The following is a 26,124-nucleotide window of genomic DNA, read 5'->3' on the forward strand; positions in this document are numbered from 1 at the left end:
TTTCAGGGTATTGTGGATGCGATGAGGAAATCCCAGACTCTGCACCTGGGAGGGAAACTACCATCCATGCTTCTTTCCTGCGTCCACAGAATTGCCTGTCTGACCGCCTAACTATAGGGTCCCCTTTTACTGCTGCCTTCTTCCTTTCCCTACCCTTCTGAGCCACAGAAAATACTTCTTCTGTCACAATTTTTGGGCAGCTTTTGCTCTTTTTTTCACCTGGCATGTAATAAAACGCCTTGCTCTTATGTGCTGTTGCGGCTTATCATCTGTTTTTTTCCCAACTGGTGACCCTCGTCGGGCACACTTGACAGCAAGGTGTGACAGGCTTTAATGCAAGATCACTGCACTTGAGGTCCTGCATTTTCATTTCAGACTTAACTGTTCATAGTCTTCCTGCAGATCCTTATTCCTTGTTCTACCTGTGCCGTTCATAACAGTGTGTACAATGACCTCTGGCTGATCACCTCCTCCTCGAGAATTTTCTGCATCCGCTCAGAGACATTCCTCACCTTGGCATCAGGAGGCAACACTGTATTCTGGCATCTCTCTGCAGCCACAGAATCTCCTATCTCTCACTCTCGCTATCAAATATTTGACATTTCTACTCTGGGAAAGGGACTGTGCCTATCATAATTTTATAACTACTACTACTACGTCACCTCAGGCCCAGTGGGCCGGCGTCGGGCTCGATGATGGACTCTCCATTTCTCCCTCTCCCTCATCAGTGTGTTCAGTTCATCTACATTAGCTGCGCCACTGTCTTCTAGGAGCGTGTTGACCATAGTCTTGGGAGGACGCCCAGGGTTCATCCTCCCATGCTTGGGCTCCCATATGATGACTAAGCTGGCAGGTAGCTCGGGATGGCGTAGACAGTGCCCCGCTAGTTGCAGTCTTCTTGCCTCGATTTTAGTGGTGAGCATCTGTAGGTCGTTATAGAGCTCGATGTTCGTCATGTGCTGCTGCCAACTCACGTCAAGAGCCATCCGGAGCATTCGTGTATAGCAACCATCTAGAGACTTTCGCATAGTCTTGGTGAGTGTCCACGTCCCGCATCCGTACGTGAGAATGGACTCTATGACTGCTATGAAAATCCTCTTTTTAAGCCCTCTGGTCAGGTTCAACTTCTAGATTTCCTTCATGTCGTTCATAGCCCTCCACGCCAGCGCCTTCCGTATCTTTATGTCCTTCTCTGAATTCATCATTCTTGACCCGAGGTACTTGTAGTCAAAGACTTTCTTAATGGTATCATTCTTTATGGTCTTGAGAGTACCTTCGTCACAGTACTCTGACTTTTTAGCGTTTAGGTGAGGTCCAACTTTATTGCACTCAATTTCCACTTTTGTCAGTAGCTGTCAGTAAACTTCTGTCAAACTGTCCTGTAACTTCTGGCATTCCAAAGAAAACAATCTTAAGTTTGTCCAGTTTCTCCTTATAACTCTCTCATCTAGGCAGCAACCCTGTGAACCTTTTCTAAACCCTCTCCAAGCCTCTATATCCTAACTGTAATGGGGTGACCAGAACTGACACAGTACTCCAAATGAGTCTTCTTATTATTGTTTTGTATCGGCAGTTTGTTGTCTTTAGCACACTGGTTGCTTGTCTGTCCTTTTAGGTCTGTCTTTCATTAATTCAGAATCAGAATCAAGTTTAATATCACTGGTATATGTCATAAAATTTGTTACCAGTGGCAGCAGTACATTGCAATACATAATAATATAGGAAATAAATAAATCAATTACAGTAAGCATATATAAGTATATTAGATAGTTAAATTAAAAATTGTGCAAAAACAGAAATAATGAAAATGCAACAGTGTTTATGGGTCCAATGTCCATTTAGGAATCAGATGGCAGAGGGGAAGAAACTGCTGCTGAATCTCTGAGTGTGTGCTTTCAGGCTTCTGTACCTCCTTCCTGAGGCTAGTACCCAAGATGGAGCTGACTAATTTGACAACTTACTGTAGCTTCTTTTGATCCTGTGTAGTAGCCCCCACCCCCATTCCAGGCAGTAATGCAGCCTGTTAGAATTCTCTCCACAGTACATCTGTAGAAGTTTTCAAACGTCTTAGGTGACAAAACAAATCGCTTCAAACTCCTAATGAAATATAGCTGCAGTCTCGCCTTCTTTATAGCTGCATCGATATGTTGGGAGCAGGTTAGATCCTCAGAGATCTTGACACCCAGGAACTTGAAATTGCTCACACTCTCCACTTGTGATCATTCTATGAGGACTGGTGCATGTTCCCTCGTCCTGCCCTTCCTGAAGTTCACAATCAGTTCTTTGGTGTTACTGACATTTAGTGCAAGGCTGTTGCTGCGACACCACTCCACGAGCTAGTATATCTTGCTCTTGTTTACCCTCTCGTCTCCATCTGTGACTCCAACAACAATGGTTGTATCCTCAGCAAATTTATCAATGGTATTTGAGTTATGTCTACCCACACATCATGGGTATAGAGAGAGTACAGCAGAGGGCTAAGCACACACCCCTGAGATGTGCCATTGTTGATTATCAGTGAGGAGGAGTTATTAATACCAATCCACACAGACAGTTAGGAAGTCGGGGATCCAATTACAGAGGTCCAGGTTCCATAGCTTTTCGATCAGTACTGTGGGAATGATGGTGTTAAATGCTTAGCTACAGTCAACAAACAGCATCCTGACATATGTTTATATTGTCCAGGTGACCTAGGCCGTGTGAAGAGTCACTGAGATTGCGCCTGCCATAGACCTATTGTGACAATAGGGAAACTGCAATGGGTCCAGGTCCTTGCTGATTCTGGCCATGACCATCACTGTAGGTGTGTGTGCTACTGGACGATAGTTATTAAGGCAGCTCCCACTACTCTTCTTAGGCACTGGTATAATTGTTGCCCTTTTGAAGCAGTGAAGCAATGAGAGGTTGAAAATGCCCTTGAAAACACTCGCCAGTTGGTTGGCACAGATTTTCAGAGCCTTACCAGGTACTCCTACGGGGCCTACCACCTTACAAGGGTTCACCCTTCTTAAGGAGAGACTGACATCAGCCTCCAAGACAGAGATCACAGGGTTTTCAGGTGCAGCAGCGATCTTCACAGCGATAGTTATATTCTCCCTTTCAAATCGTGCATAGAATGAGCTGATCTCGTAGTGAAGCATCGCTGTCATACGTGTTGTTGGGTTTCGCCTTTTAAGAAGCAAACCCAGCCAGAGTAAACGTGCATCCAATGTCGCCTCCAACCTCGGTCAGAATTGTTTCTTAGCTCTTGAAACACCCCTCCACAAATCATACCTGATTTTCTTGTATAGACCTGGGTCACCAGACTTAAATGCCACAGATCTAGTCCTCAGCAGACGATGAACCTCCTGGTTCATCCACAGCTTTTGGTTTGGGAATGTACAGCAAGTCTTTGTGGGCACACACTCATCCACACAGGTTTTAATGAAGTTGGTAACAACTGCAGCATACTCATCCAGATCCAAAGATGAACCTCTGAATACAAGCAGGTGATCAGACTTTACGAAGTGAGGGCGTGGAACAGCATGGTAGGCATTCTTGATGGTGGTGTAATAGTGGTCCAGTGTGTTGTTTCCTCTGGTACTACAAGTGATCTGTTGATTGCAATTATTTAGTAACTTTTTCAGGTTGGCCTGGTTAAAATTCCCAAAAGATGAAGGTGAAGGCGTCAGGGTGTGCTGTTTCATGCACGTTGATCCTATTGCTCAGATCATCTAAAGCCTGTTTGACATTGGCCTGAGGTGCAATGTACACTGCTACCAAAATGATAGCAGAAGTATGTAGCTGCAGTTAAAATGGATGGCACTTAATTGTGAGATAATCCAGGTCTGGTAAGCAAAATTGGCACATCACCGACCCATTAGTAGACCATGGCGAGCTGATCATGAAGCATACACCACCACCTCTACTTTTGAGAGATTTGACAGTCCTGTCTCGACGGTGCATAGTGAACCTATCAATCTGAATTGCTGTGTCCGGTACGGAAGGGGTTAACCAAGATTCCATAAAGCAGAGGACACATGCTGTTCTACTGTCTCTCTGAAGCAGCACCCTAGCTCTGAGATCATTGATTTTATTTATCGGAGATCGTATGATTATATTACCAGCAAAATAGTTGGTAATGGCAGAGAAAAACTTTGTTTTTTTAAATGAGTTTTAAAATTACATAAGAACATAAGAAATAGGAGCAGGGGTAGACCATCTGGCCTGTCGAGCCTGCTTCGCCATCCAATAAGATCATGGCTGATCTGGCCATAAACTCACCTCCACTTATCTTGCCTTTCCCCCAATAACCCTTAATTCCCCTACTATGCAAAAATCTATCACACCTTGTCTTAAATATATTTACTGAGGTAGCCTCCACTGCTTCATTGGGCAGAGAATTCCACAGATACACAACTCTCTGAAAAAAGTAGTTCTTCCTCAACTGCGTCCTAAATCTACTCCCCCAAATCTTGAGGCTATGTCCCCTAGCTCTACTCTCACCTACCAGTGGAAACAACTTTCCCACCTCTATCTTATCTATCCCTTTCATAATTTTATATGTTTCTATAAGATCTCTTCTCATCCTTCTGAATTCCAGCGAGTACAGTCCCAGGCATTCAATCTCTCCTCGTAATCTAAACTCCTCATCTCCAAAGCCAGTATATCCTTCAAGTAAGGAGACCAGAACTGAATGCAGTACTCCAGGTGCAGCCTCGCCAGTACCCTGTATTGCAGCATAATCTCCCTGCTCTTAAATTCAATCCCTCTAGCAATGAAGGCCAACATCCCATTTGCCTTCTTGACAGCCTGTTGCACCTGCAAACCAACCTCTTGTGATTCATGCACAAGCACTCCCAAGTCCCTCTACATAGCAGCATGCTGCAATTTTTTACCATTAAAGTAATAATCTGCTCATTCATTTTTCTTTCCAAAGTGGATGACCTCCCATTTACCAGCATTGTACTCCCATCCGCCAGGCACTTGCCCACTCACTTAACCTATCTATATCTCTCTGCAGACTCTCCGTATCTCCTACACAATTTGCTTTTTCACTCAATTTAGTATAATCTGCAAACTTAGATACACCACGCTCGGCCTGTCTTCCAGATCGTTGATGTATATCGTAAACAACTGCAAACCAGCGTAACACCCATGTATCCCAAATCTCTGTTTTCTATTAATTAACCAAATCCTCTATTCATGCTAATACATCACCCCCAACTCTATGCATCCTTACCTTAGGGACATCTTTTATATGGCACCTTATCGAACGCCTTCTGGAAAACCAAGTAAATAATGTACATCTGTTCCCCTCTATCCACTACACTTGTTATATACTCAAAGGAGTACAGTCAGTTTGTCAAACAGACCCGCCTTTGCTGAATCCATGCTACATCTGCCTGACGGATCTATTTTCAGATGCCTCGCTATTTCTTCTTTAATGATAGCTTCAAGCATTTTCCCAACTACAGTTGTTAAACTAACTGGCCTATAGTTACCTGCCTTTTGCCTACATCCTTTTTTGAACAATGGCTGACATTCGTCATCTTCCATCTACTGGGACCTGCCCAGAGTCCAGAGAATTTTGGTAAATCACCAGCAAAGCCTCTACTATAACCTGCTATTTCTTTCAGTACCCTGGGATGCATTCCATCAGAACCAGGAGATTTACCTATCTTCATGCTGTCATGTTTGCTCAGCAATACCTCTAGTGATAGCGATCGTATCCAGGTCCTCAGCTCCCATCGCATCTGTAACATCTCTCTTTGGCATGTTTGATGCATCCTCCACCATGAAGGCCACCACAAAATAGTCATTCAAAGCCTCAGCCATTTCCTCACTACCCAATATCAATTCTCCTTCTTGTCCCCCAAGGGACCTACATTCACTTTAGCCACCCTTTTCCGCTTTATAGAATTATAACAACTTTTACTATCAGTTTTTATATTTTGTGCTAGTTTATTTTCATAATTTAGGTTCCCTTTCTTTATTGCTTGCTTAATGATTCTTTGTTGCTTTTTAAAGTTTTCCCAATCTTCCAGTTTCCCACTACTCTTGGCGATTTTGTATGCGCAAGACTTTAGTTTGACGCCTTCTTTTATTCCCTTAGTCCAAGACTGGCTCTCCCACTCTTACTGTCCTTGCTTTTAACTGGAATATACTTTTGTTCAGCACTGTGAAAAATCTGATTGAAAATCTTCCACTGTTCCTCAGCTGTCCCACCATAGAGCCTGTGTTCCCAGTCTACACTTGCCAAACCCTCCCTCATCCTATTGTAGTCTCAATTGTTTAGGCATAATATACTGGTTTTAGATAAAATTATTGCACCCTCCATTCAATCATACTGTGATCACTCTTTCCAAGAGGACCCCTAACTACAAGATCACTAATTTTACCTGTCTTATTGCACATTCTATGTCTTTCTTGGACTTACTGTGTATATCCAAAAGAAAATGAATGCCAAAGTTGTATAGTATATGGTGACAGACTGCAAATGTAACACCCTGGGAAAAGTTTCACTGCTAATGTAATGGTTTTTCTGTAGCAGCAGTGTTTGGGTTATGGCTGGAGATAACGGGAGCTTTGGAATGTGCGCCGTCCAATGAAGGGAGTGTTATTTCTTGTTGTGTGCCAGAGAACGAGGTAATCTGGGTCTTTTGTTCAGCGAGAGATGAAGAGAGAAGACACCAGAAAGGACAGGTTGTAGACAGCAGGACGGAGTGGACTTGGAAAGGGGCTGGGAGCCAACGAAGCCCGAGGAAATCGATGGAGGGTCAGCGGAAGGGAAAACGTGAGCTCCAACTTGGGCACATTAGATTGTTTCATTAAAATGGGCCCTTCTTTTCATTACTAACCCTTTAGCCAAATTAAGAATTATGAAGATAAATCATTTACTTGCATATGGTGTACTGTCTGTTATTTCATGGTGCTGATTAGTAACGGGAACAGATCACACAGCATCCACACAAACAAGAGGTTTTTCACCTCAGATTTCACACGTTTGGCAGGGCCAGAGACTGTCTTCCCTGGACTAATGCATCCCCACCACCCACCCCCCCCCCACCCCCTCCCCCCCCCCGCTGAACCTGAGGTTTACATATATGTTGATAATGAATTTACTTTGAACTTTGAACTGTGCTTCCTCCCTCTGTGTAGAAATGAGAAGAGCGCATGTCCTGGGTGACGGGTCAATGACTTCCCAACTCCTGGACCAACCGTTCCACTTTCTATTTTCCCACTTCAACACAGTTCATTTCACCACACCCACTCACTGAAATTCTGACCTGCAAGTTTCCTTTACCCTATATCCCTATAGGACTTGGCAGTATATCATTGTGTAAGGGATTGGCCCTGGGCCCATGCTTGACCTCTAGGCTAGATACAGACTCAAATAAAGGAATTCAGAGTGATTGTTCTTCCTTTGATTCCATAAGTCCCTGTGCAGTAATTAGCCCTGGGTCTGAGGATTTTAGCAATTATTCCAAATAGGATGTGCCACCTAACAAACTGAATGCTTTCTACCTCTACTTTTAAACCTTTACAATATAATTCTCAATACCTTGGTTGCACTGATCTTTTGGATCCTCTTTGTCTGTAGGTATTGGAATATGGCAGAAACTCCGTGCAAGCAAATTTCATCCAAAGGCTTCTCCAATGGGTTTCTCTCCAGGGATAGAATTTCCAGATTTTGCAAATGATCTAAATTCGCTGGGAGATGAGATATGCGATTACAGTTCAGTAGAAGCTTCCGTAATCCTGTGGGAACACAACAAGTTTAAGCACTATAAAACATTCATGTTAGCTGCACTGAATTTTCAAGGCCTCCATTGCTCTCTATTGGGTCCTATCATTTGTTAAGCTGTTCCGAGCTCTGTACTGTGACTCAGAAATAGGTTTAATATTATGGACTCATGGCATGAAATTTGTTGTTTTGCACCAGCAGCAGATCATAAGACACAGCAGAAGTGGGCTGTTCAGCCCATCGAGTCTGTTCTGCCATTCTATCATGGCTGATTGATCCTGGACCCCAATCAACCCCATACACCTGCCTTATCACCACATCCATTAATGCCCTGACTGATCAGGAAATGATCAACTTCCGCTTTAAATATACCCACAGACATGGCCCCACTGCAGTCTGTGGCATCATTCTACAGATTCATTACTCTTTGGCTACAAAAGTTCCTCCTTACCTCTACTCTAAAAGGTCACCCCTCAAATCTGAGGCTGTGCCCGCTAGTTCTAGATACTCCCACCATAGGATACATCCTCTCCGCATCTACTTGATCTAGTCCTTTCAACATTTGGGAGTTTTCAATGAGATTGTCCCACATTTTTCTAAATTCCAATGAGTACACGCACAAAGCTGCCAAACAGTCCTCTATCTTAACCACTTCATTCTCAGATTCATCCTCGTGAACCTCCTCTGAATTCTTTCCAATGACAACATGTCCTTTCTAAGCTTTGGGGTCCAAAAGTATTGACAATACTCCAAGTGCGGCCTGACTCGTGTCTTATAAAGCCTCAGCATTATCTCCTTGCTTTTATATTCTATTCCACTTGAAATAAATGCCAACATTGCATTTGCCTTCTTTACCACAGACTCAACCTGTAAATTAACCTTCTGGGAGTCTTGCACAATGTCCCTCTGCATCTCTAATGTTTGAATTTTCTCCCCCTTCAGATAATAGTCCGCACTATTATTCCTTTTACCAAAATGCATTATCATACATTTCTCAACACTGTATTCCATCTGCCTGTTTTCTGCCCAATCTTCCAATTTTTCTAAGTCCTGCTGCAATTGCATTACTTCCTCAGCACTACCTACCCATACACCTATCTTCGTATCATCCGCAAACTTTGCCACAAAGCTATAATTCCATCATCTAAATCATTGACAAACAACGTGAAAAGTAGCGGTCCTAATACTGACCCCTGAGGAACAGCACCAGAAAAGGCCCCTTTTATTCCCACTCACTTCATTTTGCCTGTCAGCTATTCCTCTATGCATGCCAGTATCTTTCCTGTAACACCATAGGATTTTATTTTGTTATGCAGCCTCATGTGGCACCTTATCAAAGGCCTTGGACCATAAGACCATAAGATATAGGAGCAGATGTAGACAATTTGGCCCATCAAGTCTGCTCCACCATCCAGTCATGGGTTGATCCAATTCTTCCAGTCATCCCCACTCCCCTGCCTTCACCCCATACCCTTTGATGCCCTGGCTAATCAAGAACCTATCTATCTCTGCCTTAAGTACATCCAATGACCTGGCCTCCACAGCTGCTCGTGGCAACAAGTTCCACAGATTTACCACCCTCTGACTAAAGTAATTTCTCCACATCTCAGTTCTAAATGGACGTCCTTCAAACCTGAAGTCACGCCCTCTTGTCCCAGAATCCCCTACCATGGGAAGTAACTTTGCCATATCTGATCTGTTCAGGCCTTCAAAAAATCCAAGTAAATGACATCCACTGCCTCTCCTTTGTCCACCCGGCTTGTTACTCCTTTGAAGATCTCTTAATAGATTTGTCAGGCAAGATTTCCCTTTACAGAAACCATGCTGACCTTCACTTATTTTACCATTAGTCTCCAAGTACCTCAAAACCTCATCCTTAATAATGGACTCCGACACTTTCCCAACCACTGAGGTTAGGCTAATTGGCCTATAATTTCCTTTCTTTTGCCTTCCTCCCTTCTTAAAAAGTGGAGTGACATTTGCACACTTCCAGTCCTCCAGGACCATGCCAGATTCAAGTCATTCTTGAAAGATCATAATCAGTGCATCCGCTTTCTCTTCAGCAACTTCTCTCAGGTCCCTGAGATGTAGTCCAACTGGTCCAGGTGACTTATCCACCTTAAGACCTTTTCCTTTACAATAGCAATGGCACTCGCTCCTGCTCCCTGGCACTCCTGCCCTCTGGCACACTACTAGTGTCTTTCATAGTGAAGAGTCATTAAGTTCACCAGCATCATTTTCCAGTGGTCTAATATCAACTCTCATCTCTCTTTTACTCTTGATATAACTGAAAAAAAACTTTTAGTATCTTACTTCATATTATTGGCTTGATTGTCCTCATATTTTAACTTTTCTTATGGCTTCTTTAGTTGCCTTTTGTTGGATTTTAAAAACTTCCCAGTCATCCAAATTCCTACACTTTTGCTACCTAATATGCCCTTTCTTTGGTTTTTATGCAGTCCTTAACTTCCCTTGTCAGCCACAGGTGCCTACCCCTGCCATCTGAAAACAACTTCTGCTGTGGGATGTATCTATTCTAAGCCTTGTGAACTATACCCAGACTTTTCAGCCACCTCTGTTCTGTTGTCACCTCTGCCAGTATCCTCCTCCAATCCACCTGGGAAAGCTCCTCTCTCAATAGACAATAGACAATAGACAATAGGTGCAGGAGTAGCCCATTCAGCCCTTTGAGCCGGCACCACTATTCACTGTGATCATGGCTAATCATCTGCAATCAGTACCCCGTTCCTGCCTTCTCCCTATATCCCTTGCCTCTGTAAATCCATTGTGATACTAATACATCTGACTTATGCTTCTCCCTCTCAAATTGCAGAACGAATTCATATTATGATCACTACCTCTTAAGGGTTTCTTTACATTAAGCTCCCTAATAAAGTCTGGATTATTTCACAACACTCAATCTAAAATAAGTTCAAGCACAAGCTGCTCTAAAAAAAATCTCGTAGGCATTCAACAAATTCTCTCTTTTGTAATCCGACACCAGCCTGATTTTCCCAATTCCTTTGCATATTGAAGTCCCCCATTACAATTGTGACATTACCCCTATTACATGCCCTTTCCAGTTCTTTCTGCAATCTCAGTCTCACATCTTGGATACTATTTGGAGGCCAATGTACATAATTTTACCTTTGCAGTTTCTGAAATCCACCCGCAAAGATTCAACATTATTGACCAAATGTCACCTCTTTCTAAAAGTGTAATTCCATCTCTTACCAACAGAGACACACCACTGCCTATGCCTTCCTGCCTGCCCTCTTGATACAAAGTATATCCTTTGATATTAAACTCCCAACTATGACCTTCTTTGAGCCATGACTCAATGATGCCCACAACATCATAGTGACCAATCTCTAATTGCGCCACAAGTTCGTCCATCTTATTTGACTGGATAAAATATACCCCAGGCTGCTGTGGGAGGCAAGGGAGAATATTGTTGACCATCTGGCGATGATCTTTGCATCATCAATGGGGACGGGAGAGGTTTCAGAGGGTTAGAGGGTTGCAGATGTTGTTCCCCTATTCAAGAAAGGGAGTAGAGATAGCCCAGGAAATTATAGACCAGTGAGTCTTACCTCAGTGGTTGGTAAGTTGATGGAAAAGATCCTGAGAGGCAGGATTTATGAACATCTGGAGAGGCAGAATATGATTAGGAATAGTCAGCAATGGCTTTGTCAAAGGCAGGTTATGCCTTCTGAGCCTGATTGAATTTTTTGAGGATGTTACTAATTACATCGATGAAGGTAGAACAGTAGATGTAGTGTATATGGATTTCAGCAAGGCATTTGATAAGGTACTCCATGCCAGGCTTATTGAGAAAGTAAGGAGGCAAGGGGACTTTGCTTTGTGGACCCAGGATTGGCTTGCCCACAGAAGGCAAAGAGTGGTTGTAGACAGGTCATATTCTGCATGGAGGTTGGAAGCCAGTGGTGTGCCTCAGGGATCTGTTCTGGGACCCCTGCTGTTTGTGATTTTTATAAATGATGTGGATGAGGAAGTGGAGGGATGGGTTAGTAAATTTGCTGATGTCACAAAGTTTGGGAGAGTTGTGGATAGTGTGGAGGGTTGTCAGAGGTTACAGCAGAACATTGATAGGATGCAAAACTGGGCTGAGAAATGGCAGATGGAGTTCAAATAGTAGGTCGAGTATGATGGCAGAATATAGTATTAATGGTAAGACTCTTGGCAGTGTGGAGGATTAGAGGGATCTTTGGGTCCGAGTCCATAGGACTCTCAAAGCTGCTGTGGAGGTTGACTGCGTGCATAAGACTTATGGTGTATTGGCCTTCATCAATCCGTGGGATTGAGTTCAAGAGCTGGGAGGTAATGTTACAGCTATATAGGACCCTGGTCAGACCCCACTTGGAGTACTGTGCTCAGCTTTGGTCACATCAGTACAGGAAGGATGTGGAAAATACAGAAAGGGTGCAAAGGTGATTTACAAGGATGTTGCCTGGATTGGGGAGCATGCTTTATGTGAACAGGTTGAGTGAAGTTGACCTTTTCTCCTTGGAGCGACAGAGGATGAAAGGTGACCTGATAGAGGTATACAAGATGATGAGACGCACTGATTGTGTGGATAGTCAGAAGCTTTTCCCCGGGGCTGGAATGGCTAGCATGAGAGGGCACAATTTTAAAGTGCTTGGAAGTAGGTACAGAGAAGATGTCAGAGGTAAGTATTTTTATGCAGACAGTGGTGAGTGCGTGGAATGGGCTGCCGGTAACGGTGGTGGAGGCGGATGCGATACGGTCTTTTAAGAGACTCCTGGATAGGTACAAAGAGCTTAGAAAAATAGAGAGCAATGGGTAACCCTAGGTAATTTCTAAAGCATGTACATGTACGACACGGTATTGTGGGCTGAAAGGCCTGTATTGTGCTGTAGCTTTTCTATGTTTCTAACTTCCTGATTTAACTTTAGCCTAATCACAGGACAATATGTAATGACCAATTCACCTACCAACCACTTCGTCTTTGGATTATGGGAGGAAAGCAGAGCACCCAGAACAAATCAGTGGGAGAATGTATAATCTTGTTACAGGCAGCGGCAAGAATTGAACCTGGGTCACTGGTACTGTAAAGTGTTGTGCTAACCATTACGCCACCCCGTAAACTGTAACTTATAGTAATTGCAATGTACTGAAAGAAGACCACAGTTGGAAGCTCAACATCAAAAGATGTAAATTTTATCGAAAGGACAGGCAGGAAGGCATAGGCATTGGTGTGGTAAGAGATGGAATTACATCTTTAGAAAGAGGTGACATAGGGTTAGAGAATTTTGAATCTTTGTGGCAGGAGTTAAGAAACTGCAAGAATAAAAAAAAATTATGGGAATCATATATAGGCCTCCAAATAGTAGCCAAGATGTGGGGTTGAGATTGCAAAGGAAGCTGGAAAAGGCATGTGTGGTAAACCATATATATGTGTTGTAACTGGGTTACCTGTCTGGACATGCCCCTCTGCTGACTGCTCCTGTGGCTCCTCCCACAGACTCCCGAATAAAGGCGATTGCGCCATTGCTCCTCCTCCTCAGTCCAGGGGCAGATACCCAGCACGATGGAGGTCACATTTTACTGCTAATAAAAGCCTTTCAGTATTTACTCTACTTCCAGTCTTTTGGAGTTATTGATGGTGCATCAGCATGTAATAAAGGTAATGTCACAATTGTAATGGGGGACTTCAATGTCCCACAGAGGAAGTTGTTCTCAACTGGAAGGGGTAGGCAACTGTGGCTGACAAGGGAAGTAAAGGATGTCATAAAAGCCAAGGAAAGGGCATATAGCAAAAGAAAGTGGGAAGCTGGATGATTGGAATGTTTTTAAAATCCAGCAAAACGCAACTAATAGAACTACAAGAAGAGATGAAATAGGGCAAATTAGCCAATGATATGAAGCAGGATACTAAAAGTTTTTTTCGATTATATAAAGAATAAAAGGGAGGTGAGAGCTGATATTGAACCACTGGAAAATGATACCGGTGAGGTAGTAATGGGGAACAAAGACATGGCTGATGAATCTAATGGGTACTTTGCACCTGTCTTTACTGTGAAAGACATTAGCAGCATGCTAATGTCTGTGAGTGTCAGGGAGCTGGAGTGAGTGCTATTGACCTTACAAAGGAAAAAGTGCTAGGCAAACTGAATGGTCTTAAGGTGAACAAGTCGCCTTAAGATGGACAACATTCCAGAGTTCTGAAAGATGTTGCTGAAGAGATAGCAGATGCATTGGCAATGGTCTTTCAAGAATCACTCTATTCTGGCATGGTTCCAGAGGACTGGAAAATTGCAAATGTCACACTACTCTTTAAGAAAGGAAGAAGGCAAAAGAAAGGAAATTATAGGCCAGTTAGCCTAACCTCAGTGGTTGGGAAAATGTTGGAGTCCATTATCAAGGATGAGGTTTCGAGGTACATGGAGACTAATGATAAAGTAAGTCAAGGTCAGCTTGGTTTCTTTGAAGGGAAATCTTGCTTGACAAATCAGTTAAGAGCTCTTTGATGAAGTAACAAGTAGGGTGGACAAAGGAGAGACAGTGGATGTCATTTACTTGGATTTTCAGAAGGCTTTTGATACGGCGCCACACATGAGGCTGCTTCACAAGATAAAATCCCATGGCATTACAGGAAAGATACTGACATCGATAGATTTGACGGGCAAGAGCACCGAGTGGGAATAAAGGGGGCGTTTTCTGGTTGGCTGCCAGTGACTAGTGGTATTCTTCAGGAGTCAGTATTGGGACCGCTATTTTTCACATTGTTTGTCAATGACTTGGATAATGGAATTGATGACTCTGTGGCAAAGTTTGTGGATGATATGAAGATAGGTGGAGGAGTAGGTAGTGCTGAGGTAGCAATGCAATTGCAGCAGGACTTAGACAAATTGAAAGAATGGACAAAAAAGTGACAGATGGAATACAGTGTTGGGAATGTATGATAATTCATTTTGGTAAAAGGAATGTTAGTGTGGACTATTATCTAAATGGAGAGAAAATTCAACCATTAAATGTGCAAGTGGACTTAGGAGTCCTCATGCAAGACTCCTAGAAGGTTAATTCCCAGGTTGAGTCCATGGAAATATGTTTGGCATTTATTTCAAGGGGAATAGAATATAAAAGCAAGGAGATAATGCTGAGGCTTTATAAGACACGAGTCAGACCACACTTGGAGTATTGTCAATAGCTTTGGGCCCCATATCTCAGAAAAGATGTGTTGTCATTGGTGAGAGTTTAGAGGAGGTTTACAAGGATGATTCTAGGAATGAAGGGGTTAACATATGAGGAACATTTGGCAGCTTTGGGCCTGTGCTCACTGGAATTTAGAAGAATATGGTGGGGGGATCTCATTTAAACCTACTGAATGATGAAAGGACAAGATAGTGTGGATGTGGAGAGGATGTTTCCTGTGGTGGGGGTGTCGAGAACTAGAGAGCACAGCCTCAAAATTGAGGATCAACTCTTTAGAACAGAATTAAATCAGAATTTTTTCAACCAGGGAATAGTGAATCTGTAGAATGCTCTGCAACAGACTGCTGTGGAAGCCAATGCCATGGGTATATAATTAAAGTGAAAATTGATAGATTCCTGATCTGTCAGGGCATCAAAGGTTATGGCAAGAAGGCATGTGTATGGGGTTGAGTGGGATCCGGGATCAGCTATGAGGGAATGGTGGAGAAGTCTAGATGGGCTGAATGGCCTAATTCTGGTTTTATGTCTTATGGTCAGAGGAGCGATGCTTCAATAATGTGGTGTTCATCATAAAGGACCACCATCACCCAGGCCATGCTTTCTTCTGATTGCTACCGGGCTGGTGGGTAGAGAAGACTGAAGGCACATACACAACAATTCAGGAACAGCTTCTTCCCCTCTGCCATCTGTTTTCAGAAAGGACATTGAACTTACGAACACTACCTCACTACTTTTTTATTTCTATTTTATGCACTACTTACTTAACTATTTAATGTAGACTCACTGTAATTCATGTATTGCATTGTACTGCTGCCACAAGACAACAAATTTCACAACATATGTCAGTGATATTAAACCTGATTCTGATTTTATGTTCTGTATTAAATTGAACATGGAAGTAACTCAGCTGGAAAGGGCCAGGGTCAGGGTCAGGTTAACAAATTGGAAGTTACCAGAGGTAGTTATATAGAACGGTATTAATACTTCAGAACAGAATATAAATCGGGAAATAATTGTGCTTATAAAGATTAATGATTACAGACATCATGTAATGTCAACAAATTACACTGGCTAGATTTATAGAATGTTTTTAGAATGGTTTCTTAAAGAAAATTCTTGAAGAACCAACCAAGGAGGAGGCTATTTTAGCCCTGGTTTTATGTAATGAAGCAGGATTATTTAACAATCATAGAGTATAAAGGAACCCTGAAGGTTCTAGTAGAATTTCAATTTCAGTGTGTGGGTAATGAAACTTGCCTGAACTACAGTATTGTCTTAAAATTAGGGTTAGGGTTAGGGTCCTGACGAAGGGTTCCGGCCCGAAACGTCGACCGATCTTTTCCATGGATGCTGCCTGACCTGCTGAGTTCCTCCAGCGTGTTGTGAGTGTTGCCTTGTCTTAAAATTAATTTTTTTGGTGAAAAAAATTAAATGGATGGTCCACAAACTGACAGAGGAAGTGGCTGAGGCAGGTACATTAACAGCATTTAAGAGATACTTGAAGATGTACATGGATAGGCAACATTTAGAGGGATATGGACCAAATGCGAATAAATGGGATTTGGTGGCCACCCATTTAAATTCAAATTCCCACTCCCAATCTGATTTTTCTGTCTATGACCTCCTCTTCTGCCATGATAAGGTCAAACTCAGGTTGAAGGAGCAACACCTCCTATTCCATCTGGATAGCTTCAATATTGGTTACTCCAATCCCCTCACTTCTTTCCTATCAGGTCTCCCCTCCATTTCTAAAGGGATTGGACAGGCTAGATGCAGGAAGATTGTTCCCGATGTTGGGGAAGTCCAGAACGAGGGGTCACAGTTTGAGGATAAAGGGGAAGCCTTTTAGGACTGAGATTAGGAAAAACTTTTTCACACAGAGTGGTGAATCTGTGGAATTCTCTGCCACAGGAAACAGTTGAGGCCAGTTCATTGGCTATATTTAAGAGGGAGTTAGATATGGCCCTTGTGGCTAAAGGGATCGGGGGTATGGAGGGAAGGCTGGTACAGGGTTCTGAGTTGGATGATCAGCCATGATCATACTGAATGGCGGTGCAAGCTTGAAGGGCCGAATGGCCTACTCCTGCACCTATTTTCTATGTTTCTATGTTTATGTTTCTGTCACTCCACAAAAAGTAACACCAGCTTGCCCAACTTCTCTGTCAAAATTGCAGGGTTAAAATATGTGCTAATCTGTCAAGATGGTGATTGCTTACAATGTTTCCATGGTCGACATCTTCTGGAAAGACCACAAAAGCATTATTTCACTTCTTTTATGTCTTTTATGTTTGTTTTTCATTTTGAATGTGATTCTGGAACTGTTGGCACCTGTGATTTGCAGTTTGGAAATCATTTGGGTATTCCAGCACTCTGCAGTATCCTAGATGATTCTGGGAGGCAGAGGCAGTGAACGCGATCCTCCTGGCGAGAGGACTGCAGGATGGGCGCTAGCCAATGTTCGACTTCATTTCACTGATTAAAGCTTCCATGGTTCACCAATTAAAATGATAAGGGAGACTGAACATTCAGGCCAATGTGGAAGGTGAGCGTTGGGCTGCCTGCCTTTTGATCACTGGTGGCGTCGCTCTGCTGCCGGGGAGGGGAGACTGCCATTTGATCACTGGTTGGATCACTCTGCTGCCGGAGAGGGAAGACTGCCTTTTGATCGCCAGTGGGATCACTCTGCTGCCAGAGAGGGGAAACTGCCTTTTGATCACCAGTGGGATCACTCTGCTGCTGGAGACGGGAGACTGCCTTTTGATCAGTCTGCTGCCGGGGACAGGAGAGGCAGCTGCTGTGCCTGAAGAATGTCACGCAGGTTTTCTACACTTTGGATATGGACTTGGACTGTGGACTATTTCAGTCTTATTTTTTATATTCTGTACTTTTTGCCCAATCTTTCTCATTTTTGGGGACAGGGAGGGAGATTTGGGGAGGTCGAGGTGCCTGATCTGTTTCTGTTCATGCTTTTGTGTGGGGAGATGAGATTTGGGAATTGATGATCATGCTGTCATTCTTTTCTTTCTTGGTTTTGTGGCTATCAGGAGAAGAAGAATTTCAGAGTTGTATACTTTGATAATAAATGAACCTTTGAACCGAACAGTGTGTAGAGATTTTGTCCAGCCTTTCTCTATGTTAAACTTCACTCAGACAATAATCGAGTTGATAAACATGAGAAAATCTGCAGGTGCTGGAAATCCAAAGCAACACATACAAAATGCTGGAGGAACTCAACAGGGCAGGCAGCATCTTTGGAAAAGAGTAAGCAGTTGATGTTTCGGGCTGAGACCCTTCATCAGGACTGTAAAGAAAGAAGAGAAATCAGATTAAGAAAGTGGAGGAGGGACGAGAAAGTACAAGTCAAGATGATAAGTTGTCAGAGACGGTGTATAGGTATAGTGCAATCACCCAGGCTGAACACCCAACTCTTGTCCAGCCTTTCTCTGTGTTGAAGCTCACTAAGACAACAGTCAAGACGATAAGCTGTCAGACATAGTGTGCGGACATAGTACAATCACCCAGGCTAAACATGACCTTCGAAAGCCCAGCTCTTGTACAGCTTTTCTGTTCGAGCCTGAAAACCAAGGTCACCGAGCGTGCCACAACAAGATAAAGATGCAAACAAAGGATTCTAGGGCAGGATTAACTATTGGATAGTTATTTCACTAGTCCTCAAATATTATTGGCCTTTTTTGGTTCTCAAATATTATTTAAATAGTTATTAATACCTGAAATATGTATTGTGATTAGCACTTAAATACGAAAATGATGGGATTCAGAAGTGTGCAAAGTTTCCATTGGACAAAGGAAGCATAGGAGCGTCTACAGGACTGCTTTGAATCAGTGGTCTGGACCGTATTCAGGGATTCAACTTCGAACCTGGATGAGTATGCTGCAGTTGTTAGCAACTTCATTAAAACCTGTGTGGATGTGTGTGTGCCCATAAAGACTTCCTGTACATTCCCAAACCAAAAGCTGTGGATGAACCAGGAGGTACGTCATCTGCTGAAGGCTAGATCTGTGACATTCAAGTCTGGCAACCCAAGCCTGTACCAAAAAACTAGGTATGATTTGCGGAGGGCTACTTCAAGGGTGAAGAGACAACTTCAAACGAGGTTGGAGGCGACATCAGATGCATGGCAACTCTGACAGCATCTACAAGACATTACTTCCTAAAAAGCGAAACCCAATAGCATGAATGGCAGCAATGCTTCACTGCCAGATGTACTCATCAACACCCTCTATGCACGCTTTGAAAGGAAGAACACAACTACAGCTGCGAAGATCCTTGCTGCACCTGATGACCCTGTGATCTCCATCGCAGAGGCTGAAGTTAGGCTGTCTTTAAAGAGAGTGAACCTTCGCAAGGCAGAAGGTCCCAATGGAGTACCTGATAAGGCTCTAAAAACCTGTGCCAGCCAACTAGCGGAAGTATTCAAGGACATTTTCAACCTCTCACTTCTATGGGCGGAAGTTCCCACTTGTTTCAAAAAGGCAACAATTGTACCAGTGCCTAAGAAGAATAATGTGGGCTGTCTTAGAACCATAGAACACTACAGCACAGAAAACAGGCCATTCAGCCCTTCTAGTCTGTGCTGAAACATTATTCCACTAGTCCCCTTGACATGCATCCAGTCCATAACCCTACAGACCTCTCCCATCCATGTACCTATCCAATTTATTCTTAAAACTTAAGAGTGAGCCCGCATTTACCATGTCAGATGGCAGCTCATTCCACACTCCCACCACTTTGAGTGAAGAAGTTCCCCCTAATGTTCCCCCAAACCTTTCCCCTTTCGCCCTAAGGCCATGTCCTCTCATACTTATCTCTCCTAATCTAAGTAGAAAGAGCCTATTCACATTTACTCTGTCTATACCACTCATAATTTTGTAAACCTCTATCAAATCTCCCCTCATTCTTCTATGCTCCAAGGAATAAAGTCCTGACATAGAAACATAGAAACATAGAAAATAGGTGCAGGAGTAGGCCATTCGGCCCTTCGAGCCTGCACCGCCATTTATTATGATCATGGCTGATCATCCAACTCAGAACCCCACCCCAGCCTTCCCTCCATACCCCCTGACCCCCGTAGCCACAAGGGCCATATCTAACTCCCTCTTAAATATAGCCAATGAACTGGCCTCAACTGTTTCCTGTGGCAGAGAATTCCACAGATTCACCACTCTCTGTGTGAAGAAGTTTTTCCTAATCTCGGTCCTAAAAGGCTTCCCCTCTATCCTCAAACTGTGGCCCCTCGTTCTGGACTTCCCCAACATCGGGAACAATCTTCCTGCATTGAGCCTGTCCAATCCCTTTAGAATCTTATACATTTCAATCAGATCCCCCCTCAATCTTCTAAATTCCAACGAGTACAAGCCCAGTTCATCCAGTCTTTCTTCATATGAAAGTCCTGCCATCCCAGGAATCAATCTGGTGAACCTTCTTTGTACTCCCTCTATGGCAAAGATGTCTTTCCTCAGATTAGGGGACCAAAACTGCACACAATACTCCAGGTGTGGTCTCACCAAGGCCTTGTACAACTGCAGTAGTACCTCCCTGCTCCTGTACTTGAATCCTCTCGCTATAAATGCCAGCATACCATTTGCCTTTTTCACCGCCTGCTGTACCTGCATGCCCACTTTCAATGACTGGTGTATAATGACACCCAGGTCTTGTTGCACCTCCCCTTTTCCTAATCGGCCACCATTCAGATAACAATCTGTTTTCCTATTTTTGCCACCAAAGTGGATAACTTCACATTTATCCACATTAAATTGCATCTGCCATGAATTTGCCCACTCACCCAACCTATCCAAGTCACCCTGCATCCTCTTAGCATCCTCCTCACTGCTAACACTGCCACCCAGCTTCGTGTCATCTGCAAACTCGGAGATGCTGCATTTAATTCCCTCATCCAAGTCATTAATATATATTGTAAACAACTGGGGTCCCAGCACTGAGCCTTGCGGTACCCCACTAGTCACCGCCTGCCATTCTGAAAAGGTCCCGTTTATTCCCACTCTTTGCTTCCTGTCTGCTAACCAATTCTCCACCCACACCAATACCTTACCCCCAATACCGTGTGCTTTAAGTTTGCACACTAATCTCCTGTGTGGGACCTTGTCAAAAGCCTTTTGAAAATCCAAATATACCACATCCACTGGTTCTCCCCTATCCACTCTACTAGTTACATCCTCAAAAAATTCTATGAGATTCGTCAGACATGATTTTCCTTTCACAAATCCATGCTGACTTTGTTCGATCATTTCACCGCTTTCCAAATGTGCTGTTATCACATCCTTGATAACTGACTCCATCAGTTTCTCCACCACCGACGTTAGGCTAACCGGTCTATAGTTCCCCGGTTTCTCTCTCCCTCCTTTTTTAAAAAGTGGAGTTACATTAGCCACCCTCCAATCCTCAGGAACTAGTCCAGAATTTAACGAGTTTTGAAAAATTATCACTAATGCATCCACTATTTCTTGGGCTACTTCCTTAAGCACTCTAGGATGCAGACCATCTGGCCCTGGGGATTTATCTGCCTTCAATCCCTTCAATTTACCTAACACCACTTCCCTACTAACATGTATTTTGCTCAGTTCCTCCATCTCACTGGACCCTCTGTCCCCTACTATTTCTGGAAGATTATTTATGTCCTCCTTAGTGAAGACAGAACCAAAGTAAATATTCAATTGGTCTGCCATGTCCTTGCTCCCCATAATCAATTCACCTGTTTCTGTCTGCAAGGGACCTACATTTGTCTTTACCAGTCTTTTCCTTTTTACATATCTATAAAAGCTTTTACAGTCTGTTTTTATGTTCCCTGCCAGTTTTCTCTCATAATCTTTTTTCCCCTTCCTAATTAAGCCCTTTGTCCTCCTCTGCTGAACTCTGAATTTCTCCCAGTCCTCAGGTGAGCCACTTTCTCTGGCTAATTTGTATGCTTCTTCTTTGGAATTGATACTATCCCTAATTTCTCTTGTCAGCCACGGGTGCACTACCTTCCTTGATTTATTCTTTTGCCAGACTGGGATGAACAATTGTTGTAGTTCATCCATGCAACCTTTAAATGCTTGTCATTGCATATCCACCATCAATCCTTTAAGTGTCATTTGCCAGTCTATCTTAGCTAATTCACGTCTCATACCTTCAAAGTTACCCCTCTTTAAGTTCAGAACCTTTGTTTCTGAATTAACTATGTCACTCTCCATATTAATGAAGAATTCCACCATATTATGGTCACTCTTACCCAAGGGGCCTCTCACGACAAGATTGCTAATTAACCCTTCCTCATTGCTCAAAACCCAGTCCAGAATAGCCTGCTCTCTAGTTGGTTCCTCGACATGTTGGTTCAAAGAACCATCCCGCATACATTCCAAGAAATCCTCTTCCTCAGCACCTTTACCAATTTGGTTCACCCAATCTACATGTAGATTGAAGTCACCCATTATAACTGCTGTTCCTTTATTGCACACATTTCTAATTTCCTGTTTAATACCATCTCCGACCTCACTACTACTGTTAGGTGGCCTGTACACAACTCCCACCAGCGTCTTCTGCCCCTTAGTGTTACGCAGCTCTACCCATATCGATTCCACATCTTCCCGGCTTATGTCCTTCCTTTCTATTGCGTTAATCTCTCTTTTAACCAGCAACGCCACCCCACCTCCCCTTCCTTCATGTCTGTCCCTCCTGAATATTGAATATCCCTAAACGTTGAGCTCCCATCCCTGGTCACCCTGGAGCCATGTCTCTGTGATCCCAACTATATCATAATCATTAATAACAATCTGCACTTTCAATTCATCCACCTTATTACGAATGCTCCTTGCATTGACACATAAAGCCTCCAGGCGCTCTTTTACAACTCTCTTAGCCCTTATACAATTATGTTGAAAAGTGGCCCTTTTTGATGCTTGCCCTGGATTTGTCGGCCTGCCACTTTTACTTTTCTCCTTAGTACTTTTTGCTTCTACCCTCACTTTACACCCCTCTGTCTCTCTGCACTGGTTCCCATCCCTCTGTTGTGAACTAACCTCCTCACGCCTAGCCTCTTTAATTTGATTCCCACCCCCCAACCAGTCTAGTTCCCCGCCAATCTCCCTGCCAGGATATTGGTCCCCCTAGGATTCAAGTGTAACCCATCCTTTTTGTACAGGTCACGCCTGCACCAAAAGAGGTCCCAATGATCCAAAAACTTGAATCCCTGCCCCCTGCTCCAATTCCTCAGCCACGCATTTATCCTCCACCTCATCGCATTCCTACTCTCACTGTCGCGTGGCACAGGCAGTAATCCCGAGATTACTACCTTTGCGGTCCTTTTTCTCAACTCCCTTCCTAGCTCCCTATATTCTCCTTTCAGGACCTCATCCCTTTTCCTACCTATGTCATTGGTACCTATATGTACCACGACCTCTGGCTCCTCACCCTCCCACTTCAGGATATCTTGGACACGATCAGAAATATCCCGGACCCTGGCACCAGGGAGGCAAACTACCATCCGGGTCTCTGGACTGCGTCCACAGAATCGCCTATCTGACCCCCTTACTATCGAGTCCCCTATCACAACTGCCCTCCTCTTCCTTGCCCTACCCTTCTGAGCTACAGGGCCAGACTCTGTGCCGGAGGCACGGCCACTGTCGCTTCCCCCGGGTAAGCTGTCCCCCCCAACAGTACTCAAACAGGAGTACCTGTTGTTAAGGGGCACAGCCACCGGGATACTCCTTATTACCTTACTTTTCCCCTTCCCCCTCCTAACCGTGACCCACTTGTCTGCCTCCCGTGGCCTCGGCGTGACCACCTGCCTGCAACTCCTCTTTATCACCTCCTCACTCTCCCTGACCAGACAAAGGTCATCGAGCTGCAGCTCCAGTTCCGTAACGCGGTCCCTTAGGAGCTGCATCTCGATGCACTTGGTGCAGATGTAGACGTCCGGGAGGCTTGGAGACTCCAGGGCCTCCCACATCCGACACCGAGAACAGCAAACTGCCCTCACACTCATAATGCCCCTCTCCTCAAATAACAACAGAAAATGAATGTCAAACCTTCCTCGCCTCGCCCGCTTCCGCCTAACCTGTTCAATCTTCCACTATAACTCAACTCCTGAAGACCCGGCAACATCCTAGTAAATCTTCTGTGCACTCTTGCGATCTTATTGATATCCTTCCTATAGTTAGGTGACCAGAACTGTACACAATACTCCAAATTTGGCCTCACCAATATCTTATACAACCTCCCCAGAACATCCCAACTTCTATACTCAATACTTTGATTTATGAATGTCATGATGCCAAAAGCCTTCTTGACAACCCTGTCTACCTGTGACACCACTTTTAGGGAATTATGTATCTGAACTCCCAGATCTCTTTGTTCCCCCACACTCCTCAGTGCCCTACCATTTACTGTGTATATCCTACCTTGATTTGTCCTTCCAAAATGTAACACCTCACACTTGTCTGTATTAAATTCCATCTGCCATTTTCTGGCCCATTTTTCCAGCTGGTCTAGATCCCTCTGCAAGCATTGAAAGCCTTCCTCGCTGTCCACAACACCTCCAATCTTAGTGTCATCAGCAAACTTGCTGATCCAATTTACCATATTATTATCTAGATCATTGATATAGACAACAAACAACAATGGTCCCAGCACAGATCCTTGAGGCACACCACTAGTCAAAGGCCTCCAGTCTGATAAGCAATCATCCACTGCGACTCTCTGTCTTCTCCCACATAGCCAATTTCGAGCAACACACATCAAAGTTGCTGGTGAACGCAGCAGGCCAGGCAGCATCTCTAGGAAGAGGTACAGTTGACATTTCGGGCTGAGACCCTTTGTCAGGACTAACTGAAGGAAGAGCTAGTAAGAGATTTGAAAGTCTTACTAGCTCTTCCTTCAGTTAGTCCTGACGAAGGGTCTCGGCCCGAAACGACGACTGTACCTCTTCCTAGAGATGCAGCCTGGCCTGCTGCGTTCATCAGCAACTTTGATGTGTGTTGCTTGAATTTCCAACATCTGCAGAATTCCTCTTGTTTACAGCCAATTTCAAATCCAGTTTACAACCTATCCATGGATACCTAGTGTCTGAACCTTCTAAACTAACCTCCCATGTGCGACCTTGTCAAAGGTCTTACTAAAGTCAATGTAGACAACATCCACAGCCTTTCCTTCATCTACTTTCTTGGTAACCTCCTTGAAAAACTCTACAAGATTCGTTAAACATGATCTACCATTCACAAAGCCATGCTGACTATCCTTAATCAGCCCTTGGCTGTCTAAATACTTGTATATCCGATCTCTCAGAAAACCCTGCAGTAATTTACCTACTACTGATGTCAGACTCACCGGCCTGTAATTACCTGGTTTACTTTTGGAGCCTTTTTTAAACAACAGAACAACATGAGCTACCCTCCAACCCTCCAGCACCATACCTGTGGCCAAGGACATTTTAAATATTTTTGCCAGGGCCCCTGCAATGTCTACACTAGTCTCTCTCAAGGTCCGAGGAAATGTCATGTCAGGCCCGGGGGATTTATCTACCTTTATTCGCTGTAAGGCAGCAAGCACCTCCTCTTCTCTAATCTCCATATGTTCTATTACACCGCTGCTTGTTTCCCTTCCTTCCATATAGGCTATGCCAGTTTCCTGAGTAAATACTGGTGCAAAAAAATTGTTTAAGATCTCCCCCATCTCATGAGGCTCCACAGATAGACGACCACTTTGATCTTCTAGGGGACCAATTTTGTCCCTCACTATCCTTTTACTCTTAATATACTTGTGAAACCCTTCGTGTTTACCTTCATATTATCTATCAAAGCAACCTCATGTCTTCTTTTTGCCTTCCTGATTTCCTTCTTTAGTATTTTCTTACATTTTCTATACTCTTCAAGTACCTCATTTGTTCCTTGTTGCCTATACCTGCTATACACCTCTCTCTTTTTCTTAAACAGATCACCAATACCCCTTGAAAACCAAGGTTCCCTATGCCTGCTAACTTTGCCTTTAATCCTGGCAGGACCATGCAAACTCTGCACTCTCAAAATTTCACCTTTGAAAGTCTTCCACATAGTGAACACATCCTTGCCAGAAAACGACTTATCTCAATTCACTCTTTCTAGATCCTTTCTCATTTCCTCAAAATTGGCTCTTCTCCAATTTAGAAACTTAACTCAAGGACCAGACCTATCCTTATCCATAATTAATT

The 26,124-nt window shown here is 43.6% G+C and overlaps 1 protein-coding gene across 1 annotated transcript in view; it reads right to left on the reverse strand.

Annotated features, from left to right (window-relative positions):
- Positions 1-26,124, reverse strand: part of LOC134344688 (leucine-rich repeat and IQ domain-containing protein 4-like) — a 102,578-nt gene that overhangs the window by 20,150 nt on the left and 56,304 nt on the right. The window contains exon 4 of the mRNA XM_063044771.1: positions 7,544-7,740. Coding sequence (XP_062900841.1) covers positions 7,544-7,740 — 197 coding nt within the window. The remainder of the gene's footprint in view (positions 1-7,543; positions 7,741-26,124) is intronic.

This window comes from Mobula hypostoma, chromosome 4, assembly GCF_963921235.1.
Source record: "Mobula hypostoma chromosome 4, sMobHyp1.1, whole genome shotgun sequence".
Lineage (NCBI taxonomy): Eukaryota > Metazoa > Chordata > Chondrichthyes > Myliobatiformes > Myliobatidae > Mobula > Mobula hypostoma.